This window comes from Geotrypetes seraphini, chromosome 2, assembly GCF_902459505.1.
Source record: "Geotrypetes seraphini chromosome 2, aGeoSer1.1, whole genome shotgun sequence".
Taxonomy (NCBI): domain Eukaryota; kingdom Metazoa; phylum Chordata; class Amphibia; order Gymnophiona; family Dermophiidae; genus Geotrypetes; species Geotrypetes seraphini.
The window spans coordinates 314,122,829-314,143,525 of NC_047085.1; the positions used below are offsets into that span (position 1 = coordinate 314,122,829).

Genomic DNA, 20,697 nt, shown 5'->3' on the forward strand with positions numbered 1-20,697 from the left:
ATTGATTTTTATAAAAGTGCTAGTTGCCTCAGATTGGTCACTGAAATATTGGGAAGAAGTAGCCATGCAATACGGGTGACAGGGGATCTTTCCTGCCTTTAGAAATTTACGTGGTGAGAAAATGTTTGGGGGTAGCACAGAGACATGAGGGAGGTCTGGGGTGGCTTTTTATTTATAATTTCAGCAGTAATTTGAAGAGAAGGAGGCCACATACTGGGTATTATTTTTTTTGAAATCTCAGAATAGCCAGGTGGCTCTGTGCCACGGTTGTGATATGGTGATGTGCTCATGTACTCTTCAGCTAAAGTTGCTAAATGGTTCCAGTTTTCCCCATTGCATGTGGGTAGCTGAAGTCCTGATTTAGCAATTGCATTCACTAAAAAAAGAAAGACTGCAACTCCCTGCATGCAATGGTTTAAATCCAGGACTCAAGCTCAAGCTCGCTGTCTAACACCAGCTCTGACAAGATACACATTACAAATCTGACATGTCATAATCACAAAAAAGAAAATGAAATTATTTTTTCTACCTTTAGATGTCTGGTCATTTTATTATTCAAATCATATTGGTCCCAGGCTCTGGTTTCTTTTTGTCTTTTGTTAACTCGCTCGCCAGGGTCTCCTGCCCATTTGACATTTTCGTCTTTCTCCATGCTCACCATCCATCTTCCATCTCTGTACCTTCTCTTCCACTGCCATATCCAACATATCTTTCCCACTGTCTACCATCTTTCTTCTTTCTCTCTCTCTCCCTTCCTTGTGCCCAGGGTCAAACTTCTATATTCCCCTCCATGCAGCATCTCTCCCTTCCTGCCCTGTTATGTGCAACATTTCTTTCTCTCCCCATACACCATCTCTCCCTGCCTTCCACCTTATGTCCAACATTTTTCTCTCTCTTCTCCGTGCATGTCTCCCTCTCCTCCATCATATGCAGGTTTTGTCCCCCTCACCCCTTTCTACCTCTGTTGTATTTCTCCCTTCCATGTCCAACAATTCTTCCACTCTCTCCCCATGAGCACCAGTTTTCCATCCCTTCCTCCTTCCCATCCCCCTGTGTAGCACCTCTGTACCCAACCAACCCCCCCCCCCCCCCCGTAAGAATTGACAGGCAGGGCTGTGAACAGGCTTTTTGGGGCCTGTTCTTCATGGGCTTCTCTCTTTCGCGTTATCAGTGACGTGGCAGAGGGAAGGCCCTGGTGGGATAGGCCACATGCAGCCTGTTATCTCATTGTCCGCAGCCTTAACTTGCTGCTCTGCCATGTTGGCCCTTCCTGTCAGCCGGGTCCCAGAAGGCCTGACCCTGGCAGAGTAGTGAAATTTCCAGACCATGACGCCAACCCCGGGACAACTCCCTCATGGTCTGCATCCAGGGTGGACATCCCCCGCCCCCTCCCCCTTAGTACACCACTGACTGGTGCATCTCTTTCTCTGTTAATCTTTTGTTTTCCTATGGTTTATGGTTTAATTTTATTTAATATATCACCCTTCCTTAGGCAATAGCAGAGTAATTTACAAAATTACAATTAAAAATAGAAAGGAACTCCATATCCATAAAAGAAACAAGAGATAGCAAAGTATGGAAAAAAAAGAATATATAAATTAAAAAAAATATAAAATAGTCTGCCTCTCTAGTAAACCTTCAAGACACCAGAATCATCTAACTCAGTGTATCACAAACTGTGTGCCCCAGAGGATTCCAGGTAGAGAATGACACGGGGATACATTTTTCCCCGTCTCTGCAGGAACTCATTTTCGCGTCCCGTCCCCATGAGTTCTTTTCCTGTCCCTGCCCCATTCCTGCAAGCTCTATCCTCATCTGCACAAGCCTCAAACACTTTATAATCATAAGTGTTTGAGGCTTGTGCGGTTAAGGCAGAACTTATAGAAATGGGACAGGAACAGTGACAAAACTCGCAGGGATGGAGAAATTGAGTTCCTGTGGGGACAGGGACAAATCTATCCCCATGTCATTCTCTAATTCCAGGAGTGCTCCGAGATGCCTGTGAGTAGGAGAGGTGTCGGCACTGGCTGCCTGTTTACAGGACTACAAACTAAAAGTTAAACCCTAAGATGCCAGATTCTGCATGCAGTACATCAGAGAAATAGAAAGAAATATTTCTTCATGAACAGTACAAAATATAGATAGCATTCTGAAAACTGACACATTTCAATCACTAAATTGAAAATAAAATTACCTCTCCTACCTTTGTTGTCTGGTGATTTAATTTTTCTACTCATCTTTTCCCTGTCAATGGTTAATGCTCTTAACTCTGTTTCCCAGTCCTTATTATCCATTTGCTGTTTTTCTCTCCATCTTTGGTATTAATTTTTTTTTTTTTTTTTAATATTTCTTTTATTAAGAAAAGAAGAATACAAAGAAGTAAACCACAATCGGAATACAAAGAACCAGAAACAAAGCAAAACCCAAGACAAAAAGGGTCTACCGCGTTGTTTCTGCGCGGAGACAAAAGATACTCATCAAAAGCCAAGAACAACCCACCCTCCAAACCCCCCCCACCCCTCACCCCCCCAAGCATTGGTATTAATTTTTAACATTCAACTTTCTTCCATTTTTCTGCTTCCTCCTCAAAACTATCTACTTTTCCATGTCTTCCCTTCCCATCTATTCTTGCTCTTCCCTTCGCCACCCTTGCCATCTATCCTCCCTCTGTCTGCCCTTCCCCACCATCCATATGTGCCATCTCCTCCCTCTTTCTTCTCCCCTATTCCCATCTATTCATAAACAGCATTTCTTCCATCTCTCGTCCCTTCCCCGTCCCTCCTATCCCTGTGCACTATGTCCTCCCTCTCTCTCCCCTTCCCCTCCATCTCTGCATTATGTCCTTCCTCTCTTTCCCCCTCCTATGGTCTGGGATCTTTATCCTCTCTTTCCCACAGTCTGACATCTCTCTCCCCTCCTCCCTACTTTATGGTCTGGCATCTCTTTCTTTCCCTCCCCCTGCCTTAGTCTGGAATCTCTCTCTCCTCCTTCCTTTGCCTGGTCTGCAATCTCTCTGTCCCCTTCCCATCCAGTGACTTTACACCTCTCTCCTTCCTTTCCCCCTGTCTCCATTGATCTGGCATCTTTATCTGCCCTTTCCATTCCTTCCCCTGGAGGTCTGGCATCTTTCTTTCCCATCTCCGTGATTCAGCATCTTACTTACCCTCCCCATGCTATCCCCCCTCCCCGGCGAGATCCAGTGCTCACTCACCGTTCTCAATCCTAGCAGCATTTGCTCTAACTGTTCAGGCTTCAGGCAGCGTGAGTGAAGTACACATGCTGCCTCCGGTTACCCAGAAGCTTTCTCTCTGCTACTGCTTCTCCCCTTAACTGTATTCATAACATCCTGTTTGTCTGTCTTGGCTGTTTAGATTGTAAGCTCTTTTGAGCAGGGACTGCTTTCTTCTTCTTTGTGACTCTGTGCAGCACTGCGCAGAAATAATTAATAGTAGTAGTAGTAGGAGGCAGTAGCAGAGGAAAAGCTTCCAGGTCGCCGAAGGCAGCGTGTTTACTTCATTCATGCTATCTGTGGCCCGAAGAGTTAGAGCAGTGAGCAGTGCCGCTGGAACTGAGAACGGTGAGCAAGCTCCAAATCTCACTGGAGGGGAGGGGGGGGGAGACTCTGGATAGGTATGTGGGCCTACAATGTCTAAAGACCACTGCTGTAGGGTTTCCAGATGTCCATTCTCCCCGAACAAAATTATCTAAACAAAAAAGCTGCCTGGACTGCCGACAGAGTCCTCAAAAAGAGAATATGTCTGGAGAAACTGGGTAAGCCTGGAAAGTTCCTACATTTTGCTGGTTTTCTTATTCCTTTGCTGTATCATTGTGAACCTAGAGTCTCCTAAAGGAGCCCCTTGACTGCAAGCAGTGCCGTCTATCAGTAAATCAAATCAAGAAGCCCTCAGTTCAGGTTGTTGGGAATCAACTAGAAAGCATGATCAGGGTGCGATGCCTAAGCAGTATTACTTACAAGACTCTGTCCACTGTTTACTAAGCTGTAATAACATGTTTGTGCACATTAAGGGATAGATTCCTGAAAATGCCAAAATTTAGGGACTGGGATGAAGTGCACTAAACCAGTGTTTTTCAACCTTTTTACACCTATGGACCGGCAGAAATAAAAGAATTATTCTGTGGTCCGGCATCGGTCCGTGGACTGGCGGTTGAAGAACATGGGGCTAAGTCGTGGGCCAGACCCTGCCCATCTCTACCCAATCTCCACCCCAGACCCCGCCCCCATAATAGTACTAATTGCACCTTGCACGTCCCATGCCTCATCTGGAAGCCTTCCCTCTGACGTTGCAACGTCAGAGAGAAGGCTTCCGGTTCAGGTGCAGGATGCCCGTAGGAGCCACTGCCCGTGGCTTTGTGCACTGAATCAGTTAGGAAGAGGGAACTGGCTCGAAGATAACGCCGCATCGATCGCACCATGGACCGGCGGTTGAAGAACACTATTTTGGCCTGATGCACATGCTGGCCCTGTGGACCGGCAGGAAATTTCTGTGGACCGGCACTGGTCCATGGACCGGTGGTTGAAGAACACTGCACTAAACACTCTGGGTTAAGCCTATAAGTGCTGGCCTGCCTGAAATGTCTCTCTTTGCCAGGTCTTTGTATCTTGTTTTCAACAAACTTTTTAAGCAGCTGCTGAATACAGCCCAATAGGGCTGCCAGAGTTTCCTTTAGGAAAATCCAGACCCCTAGCCCCACTCCTAGGCCTGCCCAGTTATGCCCACCCCACCCTAATTCTGCCCCACCAAGCCTGCCCAAGCCCCGCCCCCCACTGCCTGCTCTTGTCGACATTGCGTGACGGCCGTGCAGGCGCGGACTTCCTCCCTGCCCGACACAGCTTTTCAAAACCCAGACAAAGTGCCGGGTTTTGAAAACCCATCCGAACCCCCGGACATGTCCTCAAAAGGACGACATATCTGTGGAAATCTGGACGTCTGGTAACCCTACAGCCCAACAGACAATTGATCTTTTTTGGTTTTGTACCAGCAGGGTTTTGGAGGAGAGAAGAGGTGATGGGGAGACAGAGCCTGACCCCAGCTAGTAGGGTCCCCTGAGTAGGATGGTGTCAGGTCAAAAGTGCGCCGCGACAAAAGAGCGCCCAGACAATTGAGCGCAGCACGGAGGAGCGCACCGCTCTAAATTACTGTTTTTAGGGCTACGATGGGGGGGCGTGGGGGGGGACCCCCCCACTTTACTTAATAGACATCGCGCCGTGTTGTGGGGGCGTTGTGGGGGTGTGGGGGGTTGTAACCCCCCCACATTTTACTGAAAACTGAACTTTTTCCCTGTTTTTAGGGAAAAAGTTCAGTTTACAGTAAAATGTGGAGGGTTACAACCCCCCAAACCCCCCATAACGCCGGCGCGATGTCTATTAAGTAAACTGGGGGGGTTCCCCAACAAAACCCCCCGTCGGAGCCCCTAAAAACTGTAATTTTGTGTGGCACGCGCCTCCGCGCTGCGCTCAATTGTCGGTGCGCACTTTTGTCTTTCACGCCGTTGTCTATGAACCGAGTAGGATTACCAGACATCCGGGAAAACCTGGGCATGTCCTCTTTTTAGAGGACTGTCTAGGTGCGTGGAGGGATATCCAAAACCCAGCAGTTTGTCTGAGCTCGGGGCTGCGTCTGGAGGCCCTCTGCATATGCGCGAACGTCGATGCGATGACCTCATACTTGTGAGCCCATGTGCGTGATGTCATCGCGTCGACGGTCATGCATGTGCAGAGGCCCTCCAGACCTCGGGGAAGGAGACAACTGGTGATGTCATCAGGACTGGTGTGTTTTGTTTCTACCTCCATAGCCTGTTTGGGATATATGACCCACTGCTGTGGACTGGTCTAGCTCGATGACAAGGAAGTTACATTAGGGTTACCAAATTTTACGTAGGTAAAATCCGGATCCCTAGACCCACCCCCCAGCCCCGCTCAGTTTCACCCATCCCTGTCCCGTTACGCCCATTCCATGCCATGCCCCAGCCCCAGCCTCACCCGTAGCCCTGCCCCCTCAGCTTGCTCGTCTCAGTTGGGAGGGCATCGGACGTCTGGTAACCCTAAGTTACAAGTAATCAAAAGCATTAACATTAATGGCAGACTGACCTTTTAACCCTTTCAGGACCATAAGGATCGTAGGCCAATTTTTGTGGTTTTGACGACATTTTTATGGTAAAAAGGGCTTGCAGATGCCAAAAAATTGATTTTTTTTTGTGAAATATCATTATTTTTTTTTTAAAAAATCACACTTCTGGCTTATGGACAGTGTGGCAAGTGAATCTTCTCGTCAATCTGGCAACGACGCTAATGAATGAATGTCGGAACCAGTTTGTTTACATAAAGGCAGTATCATATGGAATCCGTACATATCAAATTTAGAATTGTAGACTATCCCAATCAAAATTTATAGGATTTTAAAGTTATGGGACAAATAGGTCCCTTGGTCCTGAAAGGGTTAAAGGAGACATCAAAGATTTTGTCTGGCTAATATGAGGTGTTAGCAAGACAAAGCTGGCTATTTACATTTTTCTTCACCTCCCATTTCGTTGACAGCTCACAGTCCATAACAAAAAGAGATTTACATTAATAGCAGCTGGCTTAATGTTCACCATGCCATCTTATTTGGGCTGAATATTCAAAGTTGTCTGGTTAACTTTGTCTGTACACAGCTGGCTCCAGGTGGTTTGAAAAAGAAAAAATTCCATTTGCTATGGTTCTAAAGTTATGATTTGATCATTGCAATTTAGCACGTTCTCCCTATCTTTTACTAATACATTTGTAAGGATGAAGCACATTGTTAGAAAGTGAAGGCAAATTGGGAGTTAGACATGTAAGTAATGCACAGGGCTAGAATTATCTGTATACTTAATATTTACTATTTTGTGTCGTAGTGTCTTCTGTTCTTTCTTTTGCAATTTCTTCCGACGGCCGTTCAGCACCATAGCTCTTTGCAGTAGTATCAGCATCTAACTGAGTGGCTCTCCCAGGGACCTTTTCATTCTCTTCTCGCACGCTTTCACTTGTGTTTCTTTCTTTGCTATTCACAGCAATGCTGAATTCTACAGTCGATACCCTAAAGAAACAAAAGTCAAGGAAAGTTGACGAAAGTCCAGGTTACTATAATGGTGTCTATAGCACTTAATAGAATTTGCACTGTGAGTGCCAAGTTTTTACTGAGCATCAAATATTATTTGAACCATTTTCCTTTTCTCTATTATAGAGCTTCCCACACTTGTCTGGTGATGCCTCAGGCTTTTCAGGATATCCTTACTGAATTTGCATAACTCAAATTCTTAAAACCAGCTATTAAATATTTAATACAAACAAGTATTATCTGAATCAATTCAATTTTAATCTGATCTCCCACAGTCCATTTCATTACAGTACTTTTACAACTTACCAATACTTTATTTATTAATAAATATCAGAATAATTTAGTCAGTGAACGTGATCCCCATCACTCACACTCACACTCACTTCCCAACTTTCACACACATAATACAGCCATTGTGATTACTTTTATCCCAAACTGGATCTTGCTTAGTTCATGAGTTCATTAGTCCATGATCATCCAGTCAGAGAGGCTTCAAACTGAGAGTTGCACAACAGTCTAGCACATGAAAACCACAGTTTCTTAAACACAATCGGCAGGCCTCTCTGTCCCCATGATGGTCCTCTTCTTCAATTCATAAAGCTATTTAACTAACTGAAAAAAATCCCCACGCTTAGGCTTTAGGTTAATTACTGAATTTGCATGAGATAAATGCCCATATATTGACATCCTAATATATGCACATTTATCTCATGAACAACCCATTGATTTAAGAGCATAAAAGAGCAAATAACCTAATTCCTAAATACTTCTGTAGTATAAAATAGTGCTAATTGAAGGAGGATTAATAAAGTATTATTGTGAGTGATACAGAGGAGATCCAAGATGGCTGCTGCTGGTTGACTGCTATCAGCATCTTTCCAACTCTTTAGACTCTCCATTATGGAGAAACAAAAGGGCGGCCACAGATGGAGTGCAACTCGGCTTCCTGCTCCCGCCACCCTTGCTTCTGGTCGGATTGATTCCTTTTTGCCGAGATCTGGAAGTGCAATGTTTAATCTGCTGCAGTTTCCGCCAGAGGTTGCCTAGCCAGGTCGGGGTCTGGAGCTCTCTGGGTCTTGATGAAGTCACCCTGAGTTTGGATCATAGATCACCACCTCCCCCGCTGGCAGTGACAAGTTCCCTAGTCCACCAAAAGCTCCTCTTAGTAGAGGATTTAAGAGGCATAGAAGGTCGGGGAAGAAGTTCACCCAGACCTCTGAGCCTGGGTGTGTCTGCCATGGGCAACAGACCGGCAAGGAGGAGAGTGGAACATTTGGTCCCAGGAAGATTCTGGAGATGTTAGATCAGTAAAGGTTTCCCATGAAATTAAAGAGTTGACAAAGTCATCAGTTAATAATCCTGATTTGGCTAAAACTAATGTAACATCAGCAGCCTGATCCTACTGGTTACCCCTATATACACCATGAAGTAACATCTTTCTATTCCTTTTATTTGCCTGCAGCATTTTATGTATTGGTTGCAATTTCAGAGAGCATTCCCGCCCCATCACTAAAAGGGGATAATATATCAGTAGTTAGAAGGTCTTGGAAGTCATTTTAGAACTCTTGTGTGGCAATTACACATGTAAATATTGTCATTTATACATGAAGATGACATGCATATGTAAATATCAGTTTTACAATGCTGTTGTCTACCGGTACAAAAGCTGTGGGACATGCAGATTCAAAGGAAGTATGGGCTAGATTCACTAAAGTCCACAAATCGCTCCGATTCGTGTCCTATCCATTTCTGAGTCATTCTGGCCGATCGATTCAGTAAAGCTTGTCCATGCAAATGGTCAAATCGCAAACACGCTCCCATTTGCGCATACGTCTCGCTTTATCATCGATCAACGTGCGTGCACATTGTATCCTTGTTGGTTTTGAAGCATATAACGCATGCGCTAGCTCTTTAGGACTTCACTGCGTAGAAATGGGGTGGGGTTTAATGGCGGGCTCCGAATGCAGCTACCGCAAAGCATTGTTGTTGTAAAAAAATGCAATATAAGAACTGTAGGTTTTACCAACCTCTCCTCGGCATACTCGTGTTCCAAAAGAAGCAGATAGCGTAGCCAACGAGCGCCGTTCATTTCTCTCAGGAAAAGAACTGTTAAGTTGCTAGAAGGCATAACAGTTAACAGCAGTTGAATGTGCTGGGATCACGCGCTGATATATACAGCCTATGAATCCCAGGAGGCGCTGCGGCTCTTTCTGCCGTGAAGCACGAAACAGAAGCAACCAAAGGCGACCCCCGTGAGGTCAGATGCACGCGACATTCTAGCTGGAAGGAAGGGGGGGGGAGAGATAGCTGGCCCTTAAAAGTTATTTTTTTATTATTTTTTTAAATTTGGCATTGATATATGAAATGTACAATGCGCAAGGAAAACACGGGGTTAATCCGCGATTTTCTCGACATGTGCATTACAAATCCGAAATTCACTCCCACGCTCGCTATGCGCATTCCAAAAAAATAAAAAAATATTTCTAATGCTTATGTACATGAAAGTTTACATATATTTAAAGTTTAGATATATTTTGGATTTTTTGCGGGGGTAGATATATATATTTTTAATGGGGTTCTTAATACGTACGCGGCAGTTGCTAGCCAGGAATAGTCGGTGAGGATGTAAAGCGACTGGTCCTCAGCAGTTGAAACTTTTTGGAATGGAAAGGCCAGTCGGTTTGGACGAATCGTTTTTATGAATCGATGCCTTAAGAAATTTACATGCCTTTTTACTCATTTGCATGCGCAGATCGGATCGGGTGTGGATGGGGTCTGGAGGAAGGTTAGTGAATCGAGCCGTAGTCAGAAAGTGAGCGCAAACTGATCGGTACACGTTCGGTTTGCTTAGTGAATCTAGCCCTAAGTTCTGTGCATAATTTGGGTGGTCATAAAAATGATATATGCACTCCTGGAAATATATGAATCTATGTCAGCCTTTGCACCTTCTCCAAGGCATGCATAAGTGACAATAAAATGCTTGTTCTGGCCAGGGCTTTAGTAGAGTGACTGAGAGAGCAATTAGGTTTATGGTAAAATATGGTAAAATAACTTAAAAATGTAAATTTGCCTTCATGAGCTTGTCTCCTTAATTGGCTGTTTTTATGCATGTCAATTTCTGAATGTTTGAGGCAGATGAGGACTGAGCTTGCGGGAATGGATCAGGGGCAGAGACAGAATTTGCGGGGATGAGTTGGGGATGGAGATAGATCCCGTGGGGACGGGGACAAATTTGTTCCCGTATCATTCTCTAAGCTGTAGTATGTAAATGTTATTTTACGGTATGGAAATTACGAACAATCAGATCTTATTTTGAACCTACTGCTTTTAGGTTATTGGTTCAATCGTTACTACTGAGTCTCCTCGACTACTGTAATATCATCTATGTGACAGTCACTAAGAAAGAATTAGCAAGACTTACAATAATACAGAATACGGCGGTCAGAATGATTTATGGCTTGAAGAAATATGACCATGTTACACCCTTTTACTGTGAATTGCATTGGTTGCCTATGTTGTTTAAATTGGGCTGTTTCTACTACAAGGCTATTTATGATATCCTTTTTATTTAGTCAAGAGATTTTTCCTTGGCTTCTTATAGACCTAGTAGAAGAACTCATCCTTTCTTTAACTTTCCATCTGTCCAGGGTTATATGAGGAAGAAATTTCTTGTATAACAATATTCATATCACAATTTAAAAGAATGAATTAATAATTTGAATAGTGCTCAGACCCACAACCTTAGTGTTCTAGTGTAAAGACACACAACACCAGTTGCCATCAGACCATCATGGCACTATTAATGTCTGTAACACCACAAAGATAAGTTTATTTTTATAGTAAATAGATGTTGGATTGTTATATGGTGGTACAGAGATTAATAGTGCCATGATGGTCTGATGGCAACTGGTGTTGTGTGTCTTTACACTAGAACACTAAGGTTGTGGGTCTGAGCACTATTCAAATTATTAATTCATTCTTTAAATTGTGATATGAATATTGTTATATAAATTATTATCACAATTGAAAAAAAAATATATCCCTATATTTATTTATTTAAGAAACTTCGACTAACTAACCATCCTACTTTATGTAACATGCTTATTTTCATAATCTTTTGTAAACCGTGTTGAACTTCTGGTTACGTGGTCAATAAGCACAATATTATGTTATGTAAGTTTATTCCCCATCTAGGATCTCTTCTCTATGTTTCTGTGCTTCTCTGTGTGCAGGATCTTCCATCCCTGAGCCAGCCTCTCTTCCCTAACTCCTCAAATCTGCATCTCTCACTCATCCCTCTCACTCTCCCCTCCCAAGCCGGAATTTCGGTGACCCGTCAAAAGCGTGCCGGGCATTGGCGCGCCGACAATCCCGCCCTGACACTTGTGTGCAGGAGAAATGCACGCCGCCGCTTCCGCCACTTTCAGCCCTTCCCCTTTGTGCTCTGACTTAACTTACAACTCCTCGCATTCCCGCTGGGGAGGGGTGTGTGTGGGGGGACCCCCCACTACACTGAAAACTCCCAAAGACCGAAAACGGGAAGGAGAACGGGAGTTTTCAGTGTACTGGGGGAGGTACCCCTCAAACCATCCCTCAACAGGAGCGTGAGGAGTTTTAAGTGTAGTGAAGAGGTTCCCCCCCCCATACCCCCACTTAGAACATAAACGGAAAGCCCTCAAACTGGCGGAAGCAGTGGCGCACATTTGTCCTGCGTGCAAATGTCAGGGCCGGATTGTCGGCGCGCCAATGTCCTGCGCGTTTTCAACGGTGTACCAGAATTTCTCTCCCCACACCCCCAACCAGCATCTCACACTATCTCTCCCTATCCCCCTGAGCCAGCATTTCTCTCTCTGTCTTTCATCGTCTTTCATCTTCTCTTACCTCTGTCCCCCAGCCAGCATCTTTCTCATTCCCTATCCTTCCCATCCAGCACTTCTGACTCCCTCTCCACTGTCCCTAATCCAGCAGTACCTCAGTGACACCAGCTCCTGAGGCAATATGCTCTGCAGGCTTCCCTCTACCGCAGTCCCACCTGAAGAAAGAGGAAGTGACATCATCAAGGACAGGAACGTGGTAGAGGGAAGACTCCAGAGCCCATGCAGGCTCACAAAGATATTGCTGGCAGCAATTTGCAATTTTGGCCCAGGGAGGGATTAATTCTGCGCAGAACACAGGTATTTCTGCATGCCTGGGGAATTCTGTGGAAATTCTGCATTGTGCAGTTGCATAGAATTCTGCCAGGAGTGTGGGATAAGCTTAAACATACTGGGTATCATGGTTACGTACAAGAAAATTCACAGAAAAAAATAACCATGTCTCTTATTACTCAGTTTTGTGTGTTCTGGCTCCCTTTGTGCACTAGGAAGTTTACAGCCTTCACTTCAAGCCCAGGCTTTGCACATAAATCAGCTCAGTCTGGAAATAAACTACCAGAGGCTATTTAGCTGTATCCAGAACTTGCCAACGGTTCTAGAGGTCACTACTTCCAAGCTTTGTGTTCCCCAGACTAAAGGTTTATTTCTCTCTTGCTGCAAACCCACTAAGTTCTGCATGCAGCCAGGCCCAAGCACTCCCAGCGTCACTCTTCTCAACCACGCAGAAGGGACCCTGCCTTGCGCCCTTCCTTTTTCCTAGAGCCCAGCCCTTTGAGCTTCCTCTGTCCTTCTGCTAAATCCATATGTTGTCAACATCATCAAGGCAACTTTACATGCCCTACAAGGAATAATGGCCTCATGTATAATTTAATAAGGCAAATGATGCATTCCGTGCTATGTGGAGGAATCTTTCGTTATATACACATTACTGGCCTCAAAGCTCAGGATAGTGAATTGGATTTTTACCTGACCCTGCAGCTATTTATCTTGGCTTCCTTGCTAGCTTGAAAATGACCAAATCAGCCCCTTAAAGGTAAACATTTTTTTTCACGAATGGGTAAGTTTAACTGGGTGAGACCTACCTTCCAAGTGCAAATAATGGTCCTGACCGTGTGTCACCTCGTCCTCCACACGAAATCTCAGGAGGTGGATATGCGTTTATTCCGCCTGAAGAAAAGGATCAATTAATTAAACTGCTTATGGTCTGTCACAATGTGTTGGCAATGTGCTACTTTCTTGACAGCTTCTGACTGCGAACCATGGAGATGAACTGAATAGACATTGATAGCTAGTTCTCCACACTGGACTCTGCCATATAATCAGCGAACAAGTGCCATGCAAGGAACAGTTGTGAAAGGCAAGTTTCCTCATATTGCCCTGATAATGGAATAAAGACAGATTTGTTCTATAGGCGCTGACTGAAGGCAAAATCCTTCCTGCTTAAGGCTCAAGGTGACTTACGTGTTTGCTGATTGGTAACAAACACAGAACTCTCCTATCCATGAATTTTTTTTTAGCTCTGCTCGTTTGTCACATACCCACAAATTCTCTATTAGTACCTATACGTAAGCACTATTTGCATGCAAAGATTAGAGAATAGGAGCACTTACACTTGTGAACATAACATTCACTCCACTCTTGTATTCAAAGTTAGGCACCATTTGCAGAATCGCACCTAGTGGCCCCTAAATCCAGTTAGGCACTGGTAGGCATCCATAACTTAGGGGCTGATATATTTAAAAGACTTGGAATGACCTCCCAGAAGCAATCAGAATGGAAACTAGCTATACCTTATTCTGGAAGAAGCTGAAAACTCTTCTCTTCTCCTTCTATCCCCCTCTTCTATCAAGCCTTTCCTTCTGTCCTCCCCTGTCTTTCCCCTCTCTCTCCTTTCACTATAAGTCGCCTAGAGCCTGCGCAAGTTTGTGCGACACACAAATGGAAGATTCGATTAGATTCACACGTGTAAGTGCCAGTTAGGTGCTAAGTGATATTCTGCAATCTTAGTGCACAATCCACATGCCCCCGGATCCTATATATGGTGTCCAAAGCTGGGCACACTCCCAAGCTGCACGCGGATTTTAAGTTGAATAATGAGACAAAAACTAGCAATAATCGGGAGAGTGTAGTACAGTGGTTAAAGCTACAGCCTCAGCACCCTGGGGTTGTGGGTTCAAACCCACGCTAAAGTTTCTTTATTTTTTATATACTGTCTATCAAAACAAGTGTGTAAACGATGTACAATGTAAAAAGATGATAAAGAAAACGGTGAAAATAAATAAATAAAAGCAATATTTTATCAAATATTAAAAATCCTAGACAAATTTAGGTTAACATACATGAAACAGAAAGTAGGGGAGGGAAAGGTTGTTTAAAATACATCAAAGTAAAATTAATTTAAAAAAGGACGGTAAATGGGGAGTGGCAAAAACATTAGGATGGGAATCACTTCAAAAGATGTTTCAAAGCTTCACAAGAATCAAGGGATTAGAAGGCGGAAGCTGATACTAAAGAGTAAAGGCATCTTTAAAGAGGAAAGTTTTAAGTTTGACTTTAAATTTTTCAAGCAAGTTCTCTAATCGAACGTCTCATGGGAGGGCATTTCACAGAGAGGGGGCGGTGACTGAAAAGATAGATTTGCGAGTAGTATCATAAAACAGTTCCCGTATTGACGGTATAGAAAATAGATTTTGATTATTAGATCGGAGGGCCCTAGATGATCCTTTTGACCCTAGGCAAGTCACTTAATCCCCCCATTGCCCCAGGTACATTAGACAGATTGTGAGCCCGCTGGGACAGACAGGGAAAAATGCTTGAGTACCTGAATAAATTCATGTAAACCGTTCTGAGCTTCCCTGGGAGAACAGTATAGTTAAACTGTTTAGTACAAGAGATAGGAGAGCACTGCTCCCAGTATTCAGAAAAGGGATTATTAACATTAGAAGATTGGCTTAGAGTCGGGAAAGTTTTGTATGCTGAGCCTATGACCTCGGCAGCCATATTAATGTTATGGCCTCAGTGTGAGCGTGCCTTGGAAATGGTAGGGACAGAGGCGCCTCCATCCTGACTCTAAGACTGCATGTGTATGTTTCCTTTGTGGCATTCCTACACATCGCACAGGGCATGTATGTGGCTTGTGATGCTCCCAAGGAGGAACATTGGTTTATTCAGGAAAAGATGGCTTCTTCCACCCAACTTAGGCAGTGCCTCCAGATTTTTACTACTTTTTTTCTAAGTCTGGATCCAGACTGGAGCCTCACCACCACTGGGGCAGAAATAGAGAGAGAAGAGAAAATGTGTATACGGGGTCTCCAGGAAGTGGCTGAGAAGAAATAGAAAAGGAACATTGAGGTAGGTGACAGAATGGGAGTCATATAAGTTGAAGCTGTTTAGGTTGCAAAAATCCTTATATCAGTACACCGTAGCACCACTCCATGTTAGCTGTGCCTAGTGGAGATATCCCAGTCACACTTCCCTAACTGCAGGCCTGTTCCCTTCTCTCAAATTTAGCAATTACATTGTACTACTTACTTTTCAGGAGATTCAAGAAGGCTCGGCTAAATCTCTGAGCATATGTCATTTCAGGTTTCAAGGTTCGGAACAGGTGTAGTAAATGCTGATCTCGTGGAGAACTGGAAAGTTCAACCATATCTGTATAACTTATTTCATTTCCGAATGCCAGGGTGACCATGGTGAATCCTTGACACTTGGCAGACCTTGAGACCTCATTCAGCATTGCTCTGTCCCAATGAGCTGTCTTACTTCCCAGTATCGTAAATAAGACCTTGTGTTTTCTTGGCCTAGGGGCTATTGAGAAAATGTTATCAATAGTCCACTGAACAGCATAGCCAATAGCAGTTGACCCATGCAACTGGTGAACAGATTGCTCAATATAGCTTTGCATCAGACTTTTACTGCTGAAAGTGTCTAAGTTAAATTCCAGTTTAGCAGGCTTGATATTTGTATTGGGCACAAAACCTGGTGGTGTCTGTTGTACTAATGCTACTCTGGCATCCACATTGGAGAGCAAAGGATCTGAAGACACAACAAACTGATCAAGCATGGCGCTCACAAAGCCCTTCATAACCTCATAATCTTCGCTCCTGACGTTGTATGAGCTATCCAAAACAAACGCAATGTCCATATCCAACTCAACTGGTGGAGGAATGGCGAGCTCACATTCTTCGTCTGGAAAGCATTTATCTAGGAAGGAAAACATCCTATAAGCTTTGTTGATTTTGGAGACTGAATGCTAAAAATGAACCACATGCCATTTGTCTGTCATCTGCATCTTATCAGTTCCCAGTCTTTCTTTGCAAACAGGGAACAGTTTTATTCTTTATTTCAGAAAATGCAGAGAAGTGATTTCATTCTGCTATCAAAGAGATTTTTCTCCTTTTTATTTTATCGGGAGACTGAAAAGTGACAGGTATTGTACATTTTATTCTGTATTAGAAAAATAGCGATTTGAGGCTACATTAGAAAAACATGGCTTCCCAGGGTTGAACAGATCCCTCAAAAAAATGGAAAGAAACATATCTGAGTTTTGGATTGCAAATGAGGAACATAACTGGGTGATGTAAAATGCCCTTAGATCAGCGTTTCTCAAGTCAGTCCTGGAGTACCCCTTTGCAAGTCAGGTTTTCAGGAAATCCACAATGAATAGACATGAAAGAAATTTGCATATAATAGAGGCAGTGTATGCAAATCAAATTCATGCCTATTCATTGTGGATATCCTGAAAACCTGACTGGCAAGGGGGTACTCAAGGACTGACTCGGGAAACACAGATTTTTTTTGCTTGTTCCCTTTATGGTATTTTTCAAAACTGAGCTCTCCACAATCAAATTTCATAGCAGAAAATGTGAAATATTATTCAAAATGAAATATTTCCAACTGGAACCTTCTTCCCTCGCTATGCTTCTGGGTTCAACATATGTGTCTATCAGTCTATATTTCCTTCATGCTTCACTATTGTTTCTTTCCCCACACGCATAAATTTTTCTAGATAATTTAGCAAGGATAATATTATTAAATATCGTGCAACCATAGAAAACTCATTTTTTAATGCATGAGCAAGTCAGGGTAAGTTTGTCTTGCCTAACACAGTGGGCACTGAATTATCACACAGGAAACTAACCGAACTGAGCTCTACCTATTCAACAGGTTTAGTGATGAAATAAATGTAAGGCACCCCAAGAACCTGTAACTCCATTTGAAACATGCACCAGAGAAGATTCTAGAATGCAGATCTCACCATAGCAGAGGGTGCAGGAAAGGATAAACTCCAGTCTTTGGTCTTCCACAGTCCTCCAGATAAACACGTGAGCTCTCCTAGTGTCATCAGTCTGGTGGAAGGGAAGTAAACGATTACAGATTTATGACATTTAGCAAGAAAAGACATTGCTATTGATCTTCAGGCAAAGAATGCTGTACACAGAAAATCAACTGAGAAAGGGGATAAATCAATATAACAAACAGGGAAACCTTAAGGAAAGAATCATATCAAATTTCATTGGGAAACAGTGTTTAAATAAGATATTGGGGCCCAAATTCTGTAACCAGCGCCTATCTAAATTGACCAACAAGCTCAATTAAGCTTTTTAATCAGCACTGATTGAAACATAGGCGCCTATCATGAAAGCGCGATTCTGTAAGAAGGTGCCTCTAAAAATTTAGGCGACCTTCCCAAAAAATAGGCACTTTGCATGTTAGGCTTGGGCGTGGCTACGTGTTAGGCGCCTTCTTACAGAATCCATGCTCTTAAGTACTCCCATGGGCGCCTAGCTTTTAGTTGTGCCTAGAGCTGGCCTATTTATTGGGCACCTCCAAAATAGGTGCCCAAATAGGTGCTGCTCAGCGCAATTAACTAAACAGCACCCAATTTTACGTGAATCGCACTGAACAGTGCCTAATTAGGCACCTAACTTTTGGGCACTTCTTATAGAATTTGCCCTTGAACCTTCAAAAAGGAGGGGCTTAAGTTAAGATACACAGCCAGACACCCTGGCTATAGCTGCTACTATTTTATTTATTTATTTATTTAATTTCTTTCTATCCCATTATCTCCAACGAGCTCACGGGTTATAGGTTAACATCCATAATATACAGTTGACTAGTTAGCACTTTTTCTAAAAGATCTTCCAGCCAACATCTCTGCTCTGGGTTCCCTCATTACAAACACTCACCGGACAACAATATTTTCAGTAACTGCACCCACAATTTGGAATGCCTTACCAACTCAACATCGGGCAGAGCAAAATTTAGATAAATTTAAAGGAGCCTTTAAAAGTTTTTTTTTATTTACAGATGCATTTGATTATTAAACTCTCCTCTTTATTTTCAACAGTTCCAGTGACAAAAATGTTTTCCCTTTCCCCTGTTGTTTTTCCCATTTACGTTCTCTTTTCTTTAACTTATTGTAGTTCTACCCTCTTTCCTTTTGTTTAATGTATGTATTATTATTATGCGCCCGTCTATATGATTTTGTTATTAACATTATCTTGTCTTATTATTATCCTTATCTTGTTTTAATTTGTCTTCATCCTTTATTCTTCTTATTGTAAAACGCTTACCCCCCTCTTTTACGAAACTGCAATAGCAGTTTCTAGCGCGGGGAGATGTGCTGAATGGCCTGTGTTCCTCCCGATGCTCATAGGAACTCAATGAGCATCAGGAGCAGCGCAGGCCATTCAGCGCGGACCCCACACTAGAAACTGTTATTGCAGTTTCATAAAAGGAGGCCTATGTATTTGATAGGAGTTTAATCAAATTTTTAAAATAAATTTGGAATACAGTAAGCATAAAAGAAAACTGACACATACGGTGATAGGTTTTACGTTGGATTCCTCACTCTCTTTCAAATGTCAGATTAACACTCTTTCTAAGAAATGCTTATTCAGTATCTGTATGTTAAGAAAGGTTCATCATCTGTTTTATCAGCAGCATTTTGCCATTCTGGCACAAGCAATTATATTAACACTACTAGATTACTGCAATTCTCTCTACATCTGCTTGAGCAAGGGAAATCTAAAAAGATTACAGTTATTCCAAAATATGGCTGCTAAACTGATTTATGGTAAAAAGAAATTTGATCATGTGTCCTCTCTTCTGAAAGCACTTCATTGGCTTCCAGTTGGTTTCAGAATCCAATTTAAATGTGCAAATATCACTTTCAAAATTTTGTATGCAATTCTTATGCCTTTGGTCTCAATTTCTTTGAACTCGTTACGGTCCATGAAGTCATGAAATTTTCAGATGTATAAACTATCCTTTCCATCACTCAAAGGAATAAAATCTTTACGATACTTCTCTGGATCCTTTTCATATGCTTGTACATCTATTTGGAGTGATCTTCCAGTAAATATACAAATTCTTCCTTCTCTCGCAAGCTTTAGGAAATTTCTAAAAACACATCTTTTTAATAGATCTTACTAAGGTTGTGGATTCTGTTAAATTATTTTTCTTATAATTGCTAACTAGATCTGATCTAAATATGTTAAGTATCTTTATGTAAACTGAGTTGAGCTTCCATTTTGGAAGAAGATTCGGTATATAAATCTAAAGATTAGATTAGGATAAATTAATAAATGTAATTCAGAATACAAAACATGATTCAAAAAGGAATGGAAGGAGGACCAGAAAATGGAAGGAGGACCAGAAAATGTTTCTTGATCCCCTGGCGCTGCTCAGCCCCCAGTCATATAGCTGAGCACTTTCCAATAAGCATTTTGCTCCTGGAACATGCTGGAATCTCTGTAGACCATGAGACTTTTAAATATTGCCAGTAAAAAAGGGTTGTATTACTTTGGCCCTTGAAAGCACACAGGTCCTTTCTTTAAACATTTAAGGAACAATTCTATAACTTGGCACCTCAAGTCAGGTATGCCGATGCTGCGCCAAGAGACCGTCCTATATAATAAAAGACTAAGCGCACATGCGCACTTAGGATTTCGTGTTGCCTGCCGCTGTGGTGTGTGTTCCGTGGCAGCCAACCCAGCGGCAGGGAACATTCTGGCCACTCCCCTCCTCCTACCCTCACTCAACCTGGAAGCCAGGCAAGCTCTCTCCCTGCCCACGTCCTCGGCCCTCACTCGCCGCCGCCGCCGCTGCTGATCCTCCTGTAAAGAGCAGCCTGCGATGGTGGCCGGCTTTAGCGAACCTCGCAGGCCGCTCTCCAACTCGGTAGCACGTTCCCTCTGACGCACGGGATCGCGTCAGAGGGAACGTGCTACCAAGTTGGAGAGTGGCCTGCGAGGTTTGCTAAAGCCGGCCACCATCGCAGGCTGCTCTTTACAGGAGGATCAGCAGCTGTGAGAGGAGCCGCCGCCGGCACTTTTAAAACTTAAAACAAAAACCTTCGGCCGCAGCATGCCAGCCCGCGGGAAGGGAAGGGGGAGGGGCTGAACGGAGCAGGCCAGATCGCAGAGAGGGGCAGAACGGAGCAGGACAGCTCAGGTAAGAGAAGGGAATTGCTTCAGCAGGGACCTGGAGGGAAGGGAAATATCACTGCTGCTTCTGCAAAGGAAAGTGGGGGGGGGGGGGGGGAGAAGGGAAGGGGGGGTGGGGGAAAATGCTGCTACTACTTCACAGGGACCTGGAGGGGAAGGGAAATACCGCTGCTGCTTCTGCAAAGGAAGGGGGGGGGGGGAGGGGGAGAGAAGGGAATGGGGGGTAGGGGAAAATGCTGCTACTACTTCACAGGGACCTGGAGGGGAAGGGAAATA

At 43.5% G+C, this 20,697-nt stretch overlaps 1 protein-coding gene across 5 annotated transcripts in view; it reads right to left on the reverse strand.

Annotated features, from left to right (window-relative positions):
• Window positions 1-20,697, reverse strand: part of COL6A6 (collagen type VI alpha 6 chain) — a 274,284-nt gene that overhangs the window by 2,342 nt on the left and 251,245 nt on the right. For all 5 annotated transcript variants that reach the window (XM_033930035.1, XM_033930033.1, XM_033930034.1 and 2 more), the window contains 4 exons: window positions 17,229-17,319; window positions 15,503-16,174; window positions 13,054-13,138; window positions 6,880-7,076 (listed from right to left, as the gene is read on the reverse strand). In XM_033930035.1, coding sequence (XP_033785926.1) covers window positions 6,880-7,076; window positions 13,054-13,138; window positions 15,503-16,174; window positions 17,229-17,319 — 1,045 coding nt within the window. The remainder of the gene's footprint in view (window positions 1-6,879; window positions 7,077-13,053; window positions 13,139-15,502; window positions 16,175-17,228; window positions 17,320-20,697) is intronic.